Source organism: Sceloporus undulatus, chromosome 11 (assembly GCF_019175285.1).
Source record: "Sceloporus undulatus isolate JIND9_A2432 ecotype Alabama chromosome 11, SceUnd_v1.1, whole genome shotgun sequence".
Lineage (NCBI taxonomy): Eukaryota > Metazoa > Chordata > Lepidosauria > Squamata > Phrynosomatidae > Sceloporus > Sceloporus undulatus.
In genome coordinates this window covers 1,578,637-1,592,920 of record NC_056532.1, presented here as the reverse complement: position 1 = coordinate 1,592,920, position 14,284 = coordinate 1,578,637, and the positions used below count along the sequence as shown (strand labels likewise).

Here is a 14,284-nt window from a genome sequence, read left to right as displayed (position 1 = left end):
GACCTCAGGGGAAGCTAAGGCTGGCAGAACGAATGAGAGAAAGGTAAGATGAAATGAAATGAAAGAGTAAAGAGGTCTGACTGTTCCTTGACCAGGCCGCAAGAGTGGGATCGGAGAGATCTATATTTATATGCCTCCAGAATGACCCAAAGCAGCTTTATTGTGGCCTTTCTGTATGGGCCCAATGTTATCCTCTTGTGATGGGGCTCAGTGTCATCCTGGGGCCATTTGGTGTTATTTCAGGAGAGGCGTTGGGCCTGAACAGACCTGTCCTGGTGCCGTATAAACTGATCCGGGACAGCCCCGAGGCCATAGAAGTAACTGGACTGCCGGACGACATCCCGTTTCGAAATCCCAACACCTATGACATCCACCGGCTGGAGAAGATCCTCAAAGCCCGCGACCATATCCAGATGGTGGTGACCAACCAGCTTCAGTAAGCTGGGCTCCATGGCCTTTCTACACATTCTTTGCCGTGGCAGAATTCAAAGATAGAGATATGTTAGTCTGTCGAATCAGTCTGTAGAGAGATCTTGTGGCACCTTTGAGACTAACTAAAAGAAAGAGGTTGGCAGCACGAGCTTTTGTAGGCTTAAGTTGCGCATCAAATGCATCCGAGGAAGTAGACTATAGTCTACGAAAGCTCATGCTGCCATCTTCTTTCTCTCCCTTCGTCTCAAAGGTGCTACAAGGTCTCTCTACATATGTATTTTAAATCCTTAATGCCACAGTGTCCTCTGCTGGTGTTAAATCAGAACTACTTAATGCCTATGATGATATAAGGCTTAAGCAATCCTGTTTGAATGTAAAGAGCATCTGCTAAGGTTCACGTCTGCTAGGAATTTGCTACGTGTTCCATATTAAAAATTGATCAGTGACAAGGGAGGAGATATAAAAATATCCCCCCTTTCTCTCAATCTCTCTTTCTCTCCCTCCTTCTGTGAGTTGTGACCAAGGAGAACAGGCAAGGAAGCGAGGAAAGGTGATATGGTTAAGGGCATTGACAATTGGTGGTTCACATGTCAGCTGGGCAGTGGATCTACTCCAGGTTTTGGATAGCTTTAAAAGAGCTATCCAAAGTCCTCAACCTTTTTATAGGAATAGGATATGGCACCTTGAATAGTTTGGATTAAAACCCGGAGTGAATGTATCTCCCCACTAAAATGGGAGCTGCCACTGGTTCAAGAGAGAAAGCTCACTTGGGGAGAGACTTTACTATGGCTGTCTTGAAGGGGGGGATCTCTGAAACTTGGAGTCCATGCTGATGTGAAGCTGCCTAGTGCTATCATACTCTTGGTCCATCTAGCTGAGCATTGGACCATCTGGCTTTGAACACTGGGAGCCGGGCCTGATGAGAGTTGTCCTACAGAACCTATGGACAGTACTCTGACTTTCCAAGGACCCAGGTAGAAGTCATTTTCATCTCTTGTTACCTGAGACCGTTCTCACTGGCCTTACTACAAGCTGGACCTGGGAGCCTTCTGTATGCAACACACAAGTTTTACAAGTCCTATTTCAGTTACTATCAGAATGGAGGAATCCAGTCAAGCCCTTGGTCCACCAAGCTTAGTAGTGATAGGCAGCGGTTCTCTAGGGTCTCAGGCAGGGGTCTTTTTCAAGCCTACCTAGAGATGTTAGGGAATGAACCTGCCTATATGGACTCCTAACAATGAACTATGGCCTTCACTGAGAAAGCGGCCTAATACTGAGCCCTTTTAGTTTAGCAGCGCTGATGGGTCACAGTTCTCCAGGGCTTCAGGCAGAGCTCTTTCTTAGCCATGCTCTGAGATACTGGAGATTGAGCCTGGGAACTTCTCCTTGTGATCTACCAATGAGCTGTAGTTACGTTGCTCAGAGAGGACCGCATGCAGATCCAAATCAGCTTCTCATGTAGGACATAAGTCAAGGGAGGACCATGGAATGTGAGGATAATGTAGAATTAGGGCAGGTGTTTGCAGCTAACCTAATTCAACCAGTATTCCCCTCTCTGAGTCTCTCCCCTTCTCTTCTTAAGCTTAGGGTGGTGTTCATGGACTACCTGGCTTTATCTTCTGCCTAGGCAGAAAAAGGGGGGGAAAGTGGCCGAGTGAATTAGCAACAAGGAGAAAATATAGCATCGTGCAGTTGCAGTTCTGTCACGAAATAATAGAGATTTCAGCGCCCACAAAAATCAAGATGGGAAGACTATGTCTGCAAATTCAAATTTCTCCAGTCCAGCCTTTCATAGCCAAGGACTATCCAAATGTGGGGACCACAAATCCCACCATCCCAATCCCAGCTGGAGAAGTTTTTAGGGGGATGCAACTTGGGGCTATTTTATTTGTCTTTAGAATTGCCACCATCATTTCAATTTGTCAACACCACATTTTGTTTCATGTCTTTCTTTTGCAACACAGGCCATTTGCTGATCTGGGCGCCGAAGCCAAACAACCAGGTAAGCCCTCCAAAAAAATGGGTCCGGGACAAAGGGATTGTGCTTTTTATATCAGATGTTTGATCGTAGTGTTAGCGTTCCTGAGAACCTAAGAGCTCTGTGGTTCCTGTTAACGCATTCAGAGCCGCTCTGATTTTAAGGAGCTTCTCGGACATGTCCGCGGCTCATCTGGAAGTCCTGTTTGAAGCACTGCAGGGGAAAATAGAGAGATGGGGAGGGAGCCATTCCAATTCATACCCTTCTTTCCCTTTGACTGTTCCTAGAAAATGACAGCACGGTTCCCAAACGGAAGCGGAAGAGGATCTCCGAAGGGAATTCCATCTCTTCCTCCTCTTCTTCCTCTTCTTCCTCGTCTTCAAATCTGGAGTCCACGTCGTCCGCCAATCAGATTTCACTCGTGGTAAATAGTGACGTTGTGGCGTACTTGGTCAGTGGGCAGGGAGAGATGGGAGAGGGGTCAACCTGGGCTGGGACCGTACCAGAAACCCCGAGATCATGTTGGGGTCCTGCACTGGCCTCAGCATGCCAGCGTAGGCTATGGCGACAGAAGGAAAACCCATATGGGTCAGTCAGCATGGAAGAAGTCAGACCTTGGAGGAAGAAACTGCTTGGAGGCAGCAGGTTTTGTGTACCTTCTATGGTGGCTGCTGTCTGGTCTTGGAAAAGCGCAGTCACTAGCTTAGGGCACCGATAATGATGTGAAGCCCACCCTGCAAATAAAAACCCAGAAAAACGCTACGATGTCTCATACAGTCGCCCCTCCTTTCTTGCGGACTTGATTGAGATTTCCTGCATGGCAGGGGGTTGGACTGGATGGCCCTTGCGGTTTCTTCCAACTATATGATTCTATGTCGTCCAGTGCAATGCTGTGGCCAACCTCTGCCAGAGGTTGACCATAGAATCGCGCTGGAGTACCTACACATTTTGAAGTTGAAGGCTTTCATGGCCGGCATCCATGTTTTTTTGTGGGTTTTTGGGGCTTTGTGGCCATGTTCTAGAGAATCTTCTTCCTGACGTTTCGCCAGCATCTGTGAAGATGCCAGCCACAGATGCTGGCGAAACGTCAGGAAGAAACTCTTCTAGAACATGGCCACATAGCCCCACAAAACCACAAAAAAGACCCACAAATGCTTAGAGAAGTGCGTCTTCAGGAAGGTCTAGGTCCTCCAGAACAACTTTATGGTCAACGTCTGCAGAGTTGCGCCGGAGGATCTGGAAATTCCTAGAGGGAACATTTTAATCAAAACCTCAGATAACCAAATCCGCAAAAGTCAAATCCGCAGTTGTGAAGGGTCGGCTTTACTAATCCGTCCTTCTTTGTTGGCATAAGGTGGGATATATTGAATTCTTAAAAAGTAGTTTTGTCCTAGGCGGGCTTGATAAACTTTACAGTCCAGCTTAAATTTCCCAATCTGTCATAAGTTACCTTTATTTTCCCGTCTTGCCTTTTTCCAGCAGTGGCCCATGTACATGTTGGACTACGGCAGCCTCAACGTCCAGATCCCGGGACCCATGAATTACTGAGACCTCCGCTTCTGAATCCGAACCTCGGAACAAAACAAAACGAAAAGAAAAGAAATCATTGACAACCTGTAATTTTTTTGTATAAAGTGTATATTCCAATATGTATTGATGCCTTTTAGTTTTTCCAATGATTTTTACACTATATTCCTGCCGCCAGGGCCTTTTTGAATAATAAAAAGAAAGGAAGTGTTGCCTTGCTCTGAAAAGTTAAGGCGTCTTTCCAGTTCTTACCGACCACAGTTGCGCACCCAGCGCACGCCTTTGAAGAGCGAGTCGATAAAATAGAAGCACCTTTCTGAGGCCTGTTCCAGACTGCCAAAATAAAGCTGCTTCAGGTCTCTTTGGAGGTATGCTGTTTAAATGACGCATGGGTCCTAAGAGTGCGGAGGTTGCGCCAAAGCCACTCTCCATTCCTAAGCACTGGAGGGCAGCTTTGGTGCAGCTTCCGGATTCTTCGGATGCATGCATCATTTAAACAGCATACCTCCAAAGAGACCCAAAGCAGCTTTATTTTGGCAGTCTGGAACAGGCCTGAGTCAGTCTTTTTAAGGTCTGGGAATTAGACTGGATATTTGATGAAAACAGACGGAAACAACCAAAGACGACTGAACAAAACGCTCAGCGCTGTGGCTGCTATAAGTCGCTTTTGAGCAGAGATTGAACCCACCTCACACTAGAACCCCACATTTCAGAACAAGCGGTTATACATTGGATTCCTTCTCCACAACCATGAAAGGAACAGGAGCCCTGTGCCTTATTTCACCTGGCGATCCTCACTACATAGTCATACATGGCAACCTCCTTCTCCAAACACAACACCCAGAATTGGCCCACACAGAACAAAATGGATCTGGGGATCACACTCCTGTTAAGGCAGAATACAGACTTGAAGATTGAAATAATGTTTTCTGTCCATTCCTCGTTGGATTTCACTTCCCCAAAGCCCCGGCCATTACAATTGACAGCTCCCAAAAGCACGACAGCTACAATATTTTTGTGGCGGTATTATAGTTAACTAATAAATTGATTTATTGATAGGTTGGGGGTTGTTTTTGGCAGCACTGGTGGCCCTACTTTGCCCCAATGTCCAGGGAGAGCAAAGATGGTGGGTTGAAATGTGTTTATTACCACTGTTTTATTTTACTCTGGTGAACTTATAGAGCGGTGGCTCCCAAACTTTGGTCCTCCAGATGCGTTGGACTGAATTCCTGACCGTTGGCCAAGTTGGGGACCAGATAGGATGGAAAAAGGGATGGAGAAAAGGAGAGAGAAGTGGAGGGGGGGGGGTAAATAGAGGTGGACCCAGTCTGGAAAGGCCTGCCGCTGGAAGAGATCCGTCTTAATAGCCTTCCAAGGTGGTGATCTGATGGATCTCGTCCGGAGGCCGTTCCAGAGTCTAGGGGCAACCGCTGAAAAGGAGCGCTGGGTCACTGCCGAAAGTCTAGTCCTCTTTGGTTGAGGCAGATTCTTCCCAGCAGAAGGAAGAGTGTCGGGAGGAGGATGATATGGGAGAAGGCGCTCCCGCAAGGAGCCAGGACCCAAGCCATGGAGGGCTTTAAAGGTTAAGACCAACACTTTGTATCTGGCCCGGAAACTAACAGGCAGCCAGTGAAGGGATTTTAAAACTATAGAGTATGGCCACAAAGCAAGAAGCACACCAACAAAACATAATCAATTTAAATGTATTGGCCAAGACCCTATACACATTTAGCATAGCATCGATATAGGCCACACACTGGGTCATAGAATGCTAGAGTTGGAAGAGGCCACAAGGGCCACCTAGTCCGCCTCCATTCTGCCATGCAGGAACTCTCAATCCAAGCACCTCCAAAAGACGGCTATCTAGCCTCTGCTTAAAGACCTCCAAGAAGGACACTCCGCCACTTTCCAAGGGAGTTTCTTCCACTGTCTTACTGTCAGGAAGTTGCTCCTTATGTTGAAATGGAATCTCTTTTCCTGTAGTTTGCTGCCTCTGTTAGTTCCAGCACCTATTTCTCTGGAGCAGAAGAAAACAAGCTTGCTCCATCCTCAAATGTGATGCCCCTTCGAATACTTAAGTATCACCTCTTAACCGTCTCTTTTTCATCTGGGAAGAATGAAGAATCTGGAATCTCTATACACCGTATATTCTGATAGTGTGTCTGTGTACACACACACACACACACACTCAATATATGTGTGTGTGCATAATAATAATAATAATATCCCACCCCATCTGCACTCAGGCAATTATATATATAATCTGACTTTGTGTGTGTTTATATATATTCTTTATCCCAGCAAGAGGCAAAGACTATACACACCACACACATAGAATGTGTGTGTATAGATATATTCTGAGTGTGTGCCTGTCTGTATATGCACACACATATATATGGTAGCCTCTGACCTAGCAAAAGGTAAAAAGAACACACACACACACACATGTACACACACACACACACAATATGTGTGTGTATTGTGTCTGTATATATTTACAGTATATATATTCTTTCTCTATCCCAGCAAAATGTAAAGAGAATATATACACACACACAATGTATATATATATATATGTGTGTGTGTGTGTGTGTATTTATTATTATTATTAACCTTTATTTATGAAGCACTGTAAATTTACACAGCGCTGTACATGCAATCTTTTTAGTTAGACAGATCCCTGCCCTCAGGCTTAGCAATATGTTTACAGACACACATATATTTAGAATATGTGTGTGTGTGCATATATATATATATATGTAAATTCTTTTTCTATCTCAGTAAGTTAATTATATATAAATATTAATTTATAATATTAATATTATAAATTAATATAATTTACAATCATATTTATATATGTGTTTTATATATTTTAATATATCAAAATATATAAATGTATGTGTATATATATATGTCTATTTCTCTTTGCCTTCCACACACATATATATATTACATTTATATGTATTTATTCTCTTTTTTGGCCCAGCCAGAAATATCTAAATATATAAAATATATAAATTGTGCGTGTGTGTGTGTATATATATACTGTATATGTGTGTGTATATATATGTGTGTGTGTGTATATGTGTGTGTGTATATATATATATGTCTCTGTGTGTGTATATATATGTGTGTGTGTATGTGTGTGTATATATATATGTGTGTGTGTGTGTGTATATATATATTGTATTTGTATATAATATTTATATGTATTTATTCTTATTTGACCCAACCAGAGCAAGGAAGGGCTTCAGTCAGCCCTTTCCCTTTCCAAAGCACCATGACACAGAGATATTTATTTTGTTTATTCGTTTATTTATTTAGAGAGATGGGAGATATGTCTATATCTATATTTGTGAGGGGGCTGTGTCTCTGTGTGGGCCTTCCTTCTTCCCCTCAGCCATATTTCCTCCCTGAAGGAGAAGCCAGAGAGAGTGGCCTCCACTGGCGTCGTAGGTAGGCCTTATTCGCAGCGCGCGGTGCTTGTCGGGAAACGTAGTCCCTCCGCGTCCCTCTGCAAGGCTGGGAGGCGGCGCGAGGGACTACAAGCCCCAAGGTGCGCGCGGGGTTTTGTGCGCATGCGCCTCGGCATCCAAATGGGCCCAACTGTTGGGGGGGAATATTGAGGACCCTGATCTCCTCCTTTTCCTTTTTCTGGGTCCTGGGTTCAGGGTTCGAGACGAAGAAGGAGAAGGAGAAGGAGGCCCAGGACTTCAGGGAACAAAGGCCCGGCGGTTGGCGGAGAGCAGCCAGGCGATTGCAAAGAAGCGAGTGAGTGAAGGAAAAGGAAGGGAAGGAAGGAAGGAAAGGGGCCGAGGGGGGTCCCTCCCTCCAGGAGCCGCCGCCGCCGCCGCGCAAGGGCCTCTGGGGGCCCCTGAGGGAAGCCCCTCCCTCCCTCTCTCCCTCCCTTCCTTCCTTCCTGAGGGCCCTCAGCGCATTGATAGATTGAGACATTATTTGTTTCATATACATTTCATTATACAGTATTTAATTGATGTACATTTATCTCTCCCATCCCCCCACTGTTATTGTTATTACTGTTGTTGTTGTTGTTGTTTATCTTCTTTTTTTAAAAAATATTCTTATTCTTCTTATTTTTTATTATTATTATTATTATTATTATCGTTAATACTACTGTCCATCTTGTTTTTTTAATTTATTATCATTACCATCATCATCATCATCATTACTTAATTCTTATCCATCGTATTTTTTAAAATTATCATCATCATCATAATTTAATTTCTATCCATCTTATTTATTATTATTATTATTATTATTTAATTTCTATCCATCTTATTTTTAAATTATTATTATCATTATTAATATTTAATTTCTATCCATCTTATTTTTAATTATTATTATTATTATTTAATTTCTACCCATCTTATTTTTTAAAATTATTTTAAAATCATTATTGTTGTTGTTATCGTTATTTAACTTCTCTCCAACATATTTTGTTTTGTTTTCAGAAATATTATTATCATTATTATTATCATCATTATTTAACATTTGTCCCTTTTAAAAAAGTTATTATTATTATTATCATTATTATTATTATTATTGTCTTTCTGCTTTGGTTTTTTTAAAAAATATTATTGTTATGATCATTATTTAACTCTTGTCCCTTTTTATTATTATTATTATTATTATTATTATTTTAAAAAATATATTGTAACCCGCCTTGAGTCCCATAATGAGAGAAAGGCGGGATATAGCAATTTTTGAAGTAACTATTTTAGGTTAGAGAAATGAATACGGATTATTTATTTATTTATCTCTCTGTCCCAAATAATTATAAACATAATAATGATGATAATTAATCTATGTTAATATTGTAGCACTGTAACTGTAATAAAATGTGGCATTCAGAACAAGGTGAACTAGAAGGGAAATACTAGATTAACTAATAGGAAGACTATATATGAACTGGGTAACAGCAGAATCATAGAGTTGGAAGAGACCACAAGAGCAATCCAGTCCAGCTCCATTCTGCCATGCAGGAACTCTCCATTGAAGCATCTCCATTGACAGATGTCCATCCAGCCTCTGTTTAAAGACCTCCAAGGAAGGAGACTTCGAGGGAACGTCTTCCACTGTCGAACAGCCCTTACTCTCAGGAAGTTCCTCCTAATGTTGAACTGGAATCTCTTTTCCTGCAGCTTACATCCATTGCTCCTTGTCTTATTCTCTGGAGCAGCAGAAAACAAGCTCACTCCCTCCTCAGTATGACATCCCTTCAAGCATTTAGCCTATTACCCACTTGTTTGTTTTTCTTTTGAATATAGCTTGGATCTATAATGAGAACCAACAAAAGGATAAGACACTGTTATAACCATGACCTTAAGGGAATGTCGGAAGCGACGTCTTTGTCAAGGGTTTCCTCTCAAACAGGAATCTCTACAGGTCACTGTCTTCTCTTATAAAGTCTTCTGCGTTGGTGCCGTTTTGGAAACCTATTTATGTCAGCTGTATCTCCTGCCATTCTTAAGAGTGAACATATGTCATGTACCGCCTAAATACCCTCAATGCGCCAGATCCTGTGTGATCTTGGAAGCTAAATAGGGTTAGTTCTGGTTGGTACTTGGATGAGAGATCGGAGACTGCCATCCAAGGCATTGTCAAGGAACTCGCAAACTCACCTCTGAGCGTTCCTTGCTTTTAAAAACCCTATGGCTTCTCCATAATTCGACAACATAATCGTGTGACAGACCTAACATGACATTGCGACACCTTCATGGTCTGAACCGACATTTCAGCCCACATCTTGCTAATCCAAGAAAGAAAGAAAGTACTAAACCATCTGCTTTTTGAAAGCATTCTCTGATTTTTAATAGCTTCTGATCTTAACTGTTTCCTCAAGTTGCATATGTTAATTTCTAGGTAAACCCCATCAATAGGAATGTCTCAGATAGCTATTGATCAGGAACTGTGACATTATATTACTGACATATGGCCACATAGCCTGAAAAACCCACATTAAAAACTTCTTTATTTCAGTTAGGCTCAAAGATGCGGCAAGATCTCTCGACATACTAACCCTGTGCATGTTTAACTCAAAGGTAGTAGGTCTCCTTGTGTTCAGTAGTGCTTGTTCCTAGGTATATTAGTATAGGATTACAACGTTAGTCTGCAGTCTTAAACATGCGTGCCTGGGAGTAAACTCCATTGAAGTAAGTGGAACCTTGTGCATAAGCATGCATGGGATTGGAGTATCAGTAAAATGGATTAGAGAAGTGTTCAGCTTGGTTTATTTGATAACAGGTACACACAACATTTTGAGAAGCTGCAGTGTACTATCTCCACCCTCCTTTTTCCTCCTCGTAGGAATGAATAGTGTGTCCCATGAAACCAGTGTGAGTATAACTCACCACATTTGAATTGTGGTTGTCTTCCCTCTCCTCCCCTCTCTTCCCCAACAAGTCTCTGCCTGGAAAAGTCCCAAGTGTTTAAGAATAATGCCTCAAGCTTGTATTTATTTCTTTTTAAAAAGACAATACGTATGATCATTTTTCAATTGTGCTTTTCTGTCTGTTACAGGCTCCATTGTAGCCGTGCCGAATCCTTGTAATGCAGAGAATAGGTAAGAAGACACAACCTGGACTCGGAGTAGTCCTTGAGAATAACGTCTGGGAGTGTATCTCCAACGCATTGGGTGGGTATGGGACATCGAAATGTGATGATGCGAGAGAGCAAAATAACTCTGCTTTTTGTTGATCGTAGGCCTATGCACAGAAAAGGTCCAGGTTTTCAGAGAGAGAGGAGGAAAAAGAGAGAGAGAAATGGGCTTGTGAATCTTAATCTACTGTGCCACGCTTAGACAAAGTTAGTACCTAAGGGCCCAAACAGACAGGGCAAAATAAAGCTGCTTCGGGTCACTTTGGAGGTATGCTGTTTAAGTGCATGCATCCTAAGAAGCCGGAAGCCATATCAAAGCCACACTCCAGCCTTCGCCAGCGTCGGTGGCTGCCATCTTCAGAGAATGTACCCCACTCTCTTCCATGTCAGCGTTCTCTGAAGATGCCAGCCACAGATGCCGGCGAAACGTCAGGAATAAACTCTTCTAGGACATGGCCACAGAGCCCGAAAAACCCACAAATAACTATGCCTTAAACAAAGTCAGACTGTTGGCCATCTAGTTAGTATTGTCTGCATTGACTGGCAGCATTTCAGATGGGAGCCTCTCCTAGCCCTTACCTACAAATCCTGAGGATTGGGCCTAGGATCTTCTACCATCTCTGCCATTGAGCTTTTGCTCTTCCCTGCGGCCATGAGTTTGTTTTTGCCAGGTGCAGTTGCACTTGTAAGTGGCTGTACAGACAATATATGCTAAACCGAGGCATGGAATATGGAGAGAGATGCTTTGCCTTGCTGCCTTTTGCATTCCTCTCTGCTCATTTGGATGTGCTCATATGTCCATATTTAACAAGCTACATGTTGTGTGCAGAAGTCCAACTCTATTTGGGTTGGATGGGAGAGACCTACTAGGCCTGAATGATACAGGAGAACATACATATTTCATTATTTGCCTATATTCTGCTCTTCGCTGCTCAAGGCAGTGAACATTGGTCCGTTTGTTTTTTGTCTCAACGATTCTGTTCTATTCGTCTGAGAGAGCAATCGTCCCAAAAAGACCTTAAGAACTTAATGGCTGGAGGAAAAAGTGTTGAACCTGTGTTTCCTCAAAACTAGTGTTACCTTCATCATTATGTCACACTGGTCCTTACTGTATTGGAGGCCAGATAATAGGATTAAAGACAACATCTCACACTGCCGAAAGGGAACTAAAGAATCCAGTTGGATCAGTCTAAAAAAGGTTCATCTGTCACCTTCCCACAAAAGCCAGCCAGATGTTTCCAGGAAGCTTGGAAAGTCAGTGCAATGGCGTTTTCTCACTGTTGCTCCTAGCTACTAGAATTGGGTTAGCTATCAAAAATTAAGCCAATCATATGTTGCCATCTTTACAGACGGATGGGGTGAGAGCTTGGGCATGGTATTGCTAAAAGGTTATTGAGGAACATTTTGGCCCTTTTGCTGCCTGAATGAGCTTCTAAGAACTACAAGGGTCATGTGCCAAAAATACATTGGTTCTCAGTTCTTGCATTTGCATCAGAAAGGATGAGGGGTTCCTATGCCTTGTAATGAGAAGCGCTATGTGTAAGAGGCAGCAACGAAGAGGGGGGGAAAGTAATAGTCTAAATTTGATTTCAGTTTTCTCCTGACATAGTTGGTAGGCACAGAGTTACACATTTTGCATTGAAATCTAAGCTATGTTTTCCAATCAGGCTTTTCTCCTAGCGGAAAATTAGTAAGGGGCTCAGAAAGAGAGCTTCTATCTAATGTGACAGTTGCCCAGATCTCTTTAGTAATGGCTTGAGCTGGCTTGAGAATGATGGAATTACATTACTATCAGTAATGAGATTGTCTACAACAGTGGCTCCCAAACATTGGTCCTTCAGTTGCCAGAGACTCCCAGAATTCCTGACTGTTGGCCAAACTGAAAGGGGCTTCTGGCAGCTGAAGTTCAAAACACCAGGAGGACCAAAGTTTGGGAACCACTAGCTTATTTTTCCTATTGACTGTGTTTTCCATGTCACAGAGGAATAAAGAATTTCTTCCATGTGTGTAAATTAATTTGGATACATCTTGGTCTTGTCTATCATTCGCTTATAGCAAAAATGGCCCAGGCAGCGATGGCAGCGGCATCCAGCCATGAAGAGGACTCGTCTGAAAGCAGAATGGTGGTTACGTTCCTCATGTCGGCCCTTGAATCCATGGTAAGGCGATGTCGATGTTTATTATAATGTGCCTATAAAGTGGCTGTATCTTTTTAGATGTCTAGATACACATGCTCAGTGTGTCTGTTTCCTTTCAGTTCACTTGCCAGAAGTGTGACAACGTTACACCAGTGGTTTCCAGTTGCATCAGGATAGAAGGAGAGGCAGGAAGCAGGGCCACTTTCTCTGCCCAGCTTTGGTTGTTAGGTGTCTCCAAGTCAACTCCAACTTATGGCGAGCCTGTCCTAGCATTTTCTTGCTAGGTTTGCCATGGCCTTCTTCTGAGGTTGTGAGAGTGTGACTTGCCCAGTATCGCCCACTGGGTTTCCGTGGATGAATGGCGATTTGAAACCTGCTCTTCAAGAGTCCTAGTCCAATGCTCAAACCATGTACCAGAGGCTAATAATTTTGGCTTTTCTCTCTTTAATTGTTTCATGCTAACTGGTCTTGATAAAAACAACTTCGGAGACTGGGTTCCAACTGATTTCCTTTTAGTATGCTTTCCTCTTCCCCCCATTTTTCCTTTCCTTTTCTCTCTGTACTGCTTTGTAAGAGCTTGCGATGCTGAAAATAAGAACTGCCTTGAATGTGGCAGTTTCCAGGAGTAGAAGTGGCAGCCTTTTATGCCACAGGCGATAGGTGTGACCTACCACACAGTCAGCAAGACATTGTCAGAAAGTACCATATACAAGGTTACTAACCCTAGCAGAGTATATTTGGCTGATCATAGCTCCCTGATGTTTGAGGCAGAGTCCTTTACTGTCTGATTCTTTTAACTGACAGTTCCAATAATGACATCTAGGAGAATGTTATGGCAAAGCAGGCGCTTTTCTTTTGCGCTCTACCCCTTTCCCCTGAAATGTGTGACCCTTTATAAACTATAACTCTGTTACAGCTTTGGGAAAACATACTTTCAGTATTTCAAATACTAAAGGCTACTGTGAAAGTATGTGATAATAAGATATCAATAAAAATGACCTAGGCCTGTTCCAGACTGCCAAAATAAAGCTGCTTCGTGTCTCTTTGGAGGTATGCTGTTTAAATGATGCGTGCGTCCTAAGAATCCGGAAGCTGCACCAAAGCTGCCCTCCAGTGCTTAGGAATGGAGTGTGGCTTTGGTGCGACCTCCGGACTCTTAGGACCCAGGCATCATTTAAATAGCATACCGCCAAAGAGACCCGAAGCAGCTTTATTTTGGCCTGTCTGTATCAGGCTCTAGTTTGCTTTGTACTGTGTGTCTTACTGCTGCCAGTCTGAGTAACAACCTTTTTCCTTCCGCAGTGCAAAGAGCTTGCCAAGTCCAAAGCAGAAGTCGCCTGCATTGCTGTGTATGAAACAGATGTGTTCGTTGTGGGGACCGAGAGAGGAAGAGCTTTTGTCAATACGAGAAAAGATTTTCAGAAGGATTTTGTGAAGTACTGTAAGTCTGAATCATACTGTTATTGCTCACAGACCACTGGCCCCCTGTGCTTGGCCCATAAAAGACTTGCGCAGGCGTGATGTCCATTTACTCTGTTGGCATGGTAAACCTTTGAGTTGCTTAGAGCAGTGCTACTCGGTTGACCCAGAA

General features: G+C 43.0%; 2 protein-coding genes across 2 annotated transcripts in view; both read left to right on the top strand.

The window, feature by feature from the left end:
* GTF2IRD1 (GTF2I repeat domain containing 1) overlaps positions 1-4,164 on the top strand; it is a 71,215-nt gene extending 67,051 nt beyond the window's left edge. The window contains exons 26-29 of the mRNA XM_042442563.1: positions 244-436; positions 2,397-2,434; positions 2,698-2,834; positions 3,890-4,164. Of these exons, the coding sequence (XP_042298497.1) occupies positions 244-436; positions 2,397-2,434; positions 2,698-2,834; positions 3,890-3,958 (437 nt within the window). The 3' untranslated portion in view covers positions 3,959-4,164. The remainder of the gene's footprint in view (positions 1-243; positions 437-2,396; positions 2,435-2,697; positions 2,835-3,889) is intronic.
* A 3,358-nt stretch (positions 4,165-7,522) lies between these two features.
* The window catches only part of GTF2I (general transcription factor IIi), a 59,790-nt gene continuing 53,028 nt past the window's right edge, over positions 7,523-14,284 (top strand). Inside the window, 4 exon segments of the mRNA XM_042442397.1 lie at positions 7,523-7,708; positions 10,478-10,520; positions 12,611-12,714; positions 13,996-14,134. Of these exon segments, the coding sequence (XP_042298331.1) occupies positions 10,508-10,520; positions 12,611-12,714; positions 13,996-14,134 (256 nt within the window). The 5' untranslated portion in view covers positions 7,523-7,708; positions 10,478-10,507.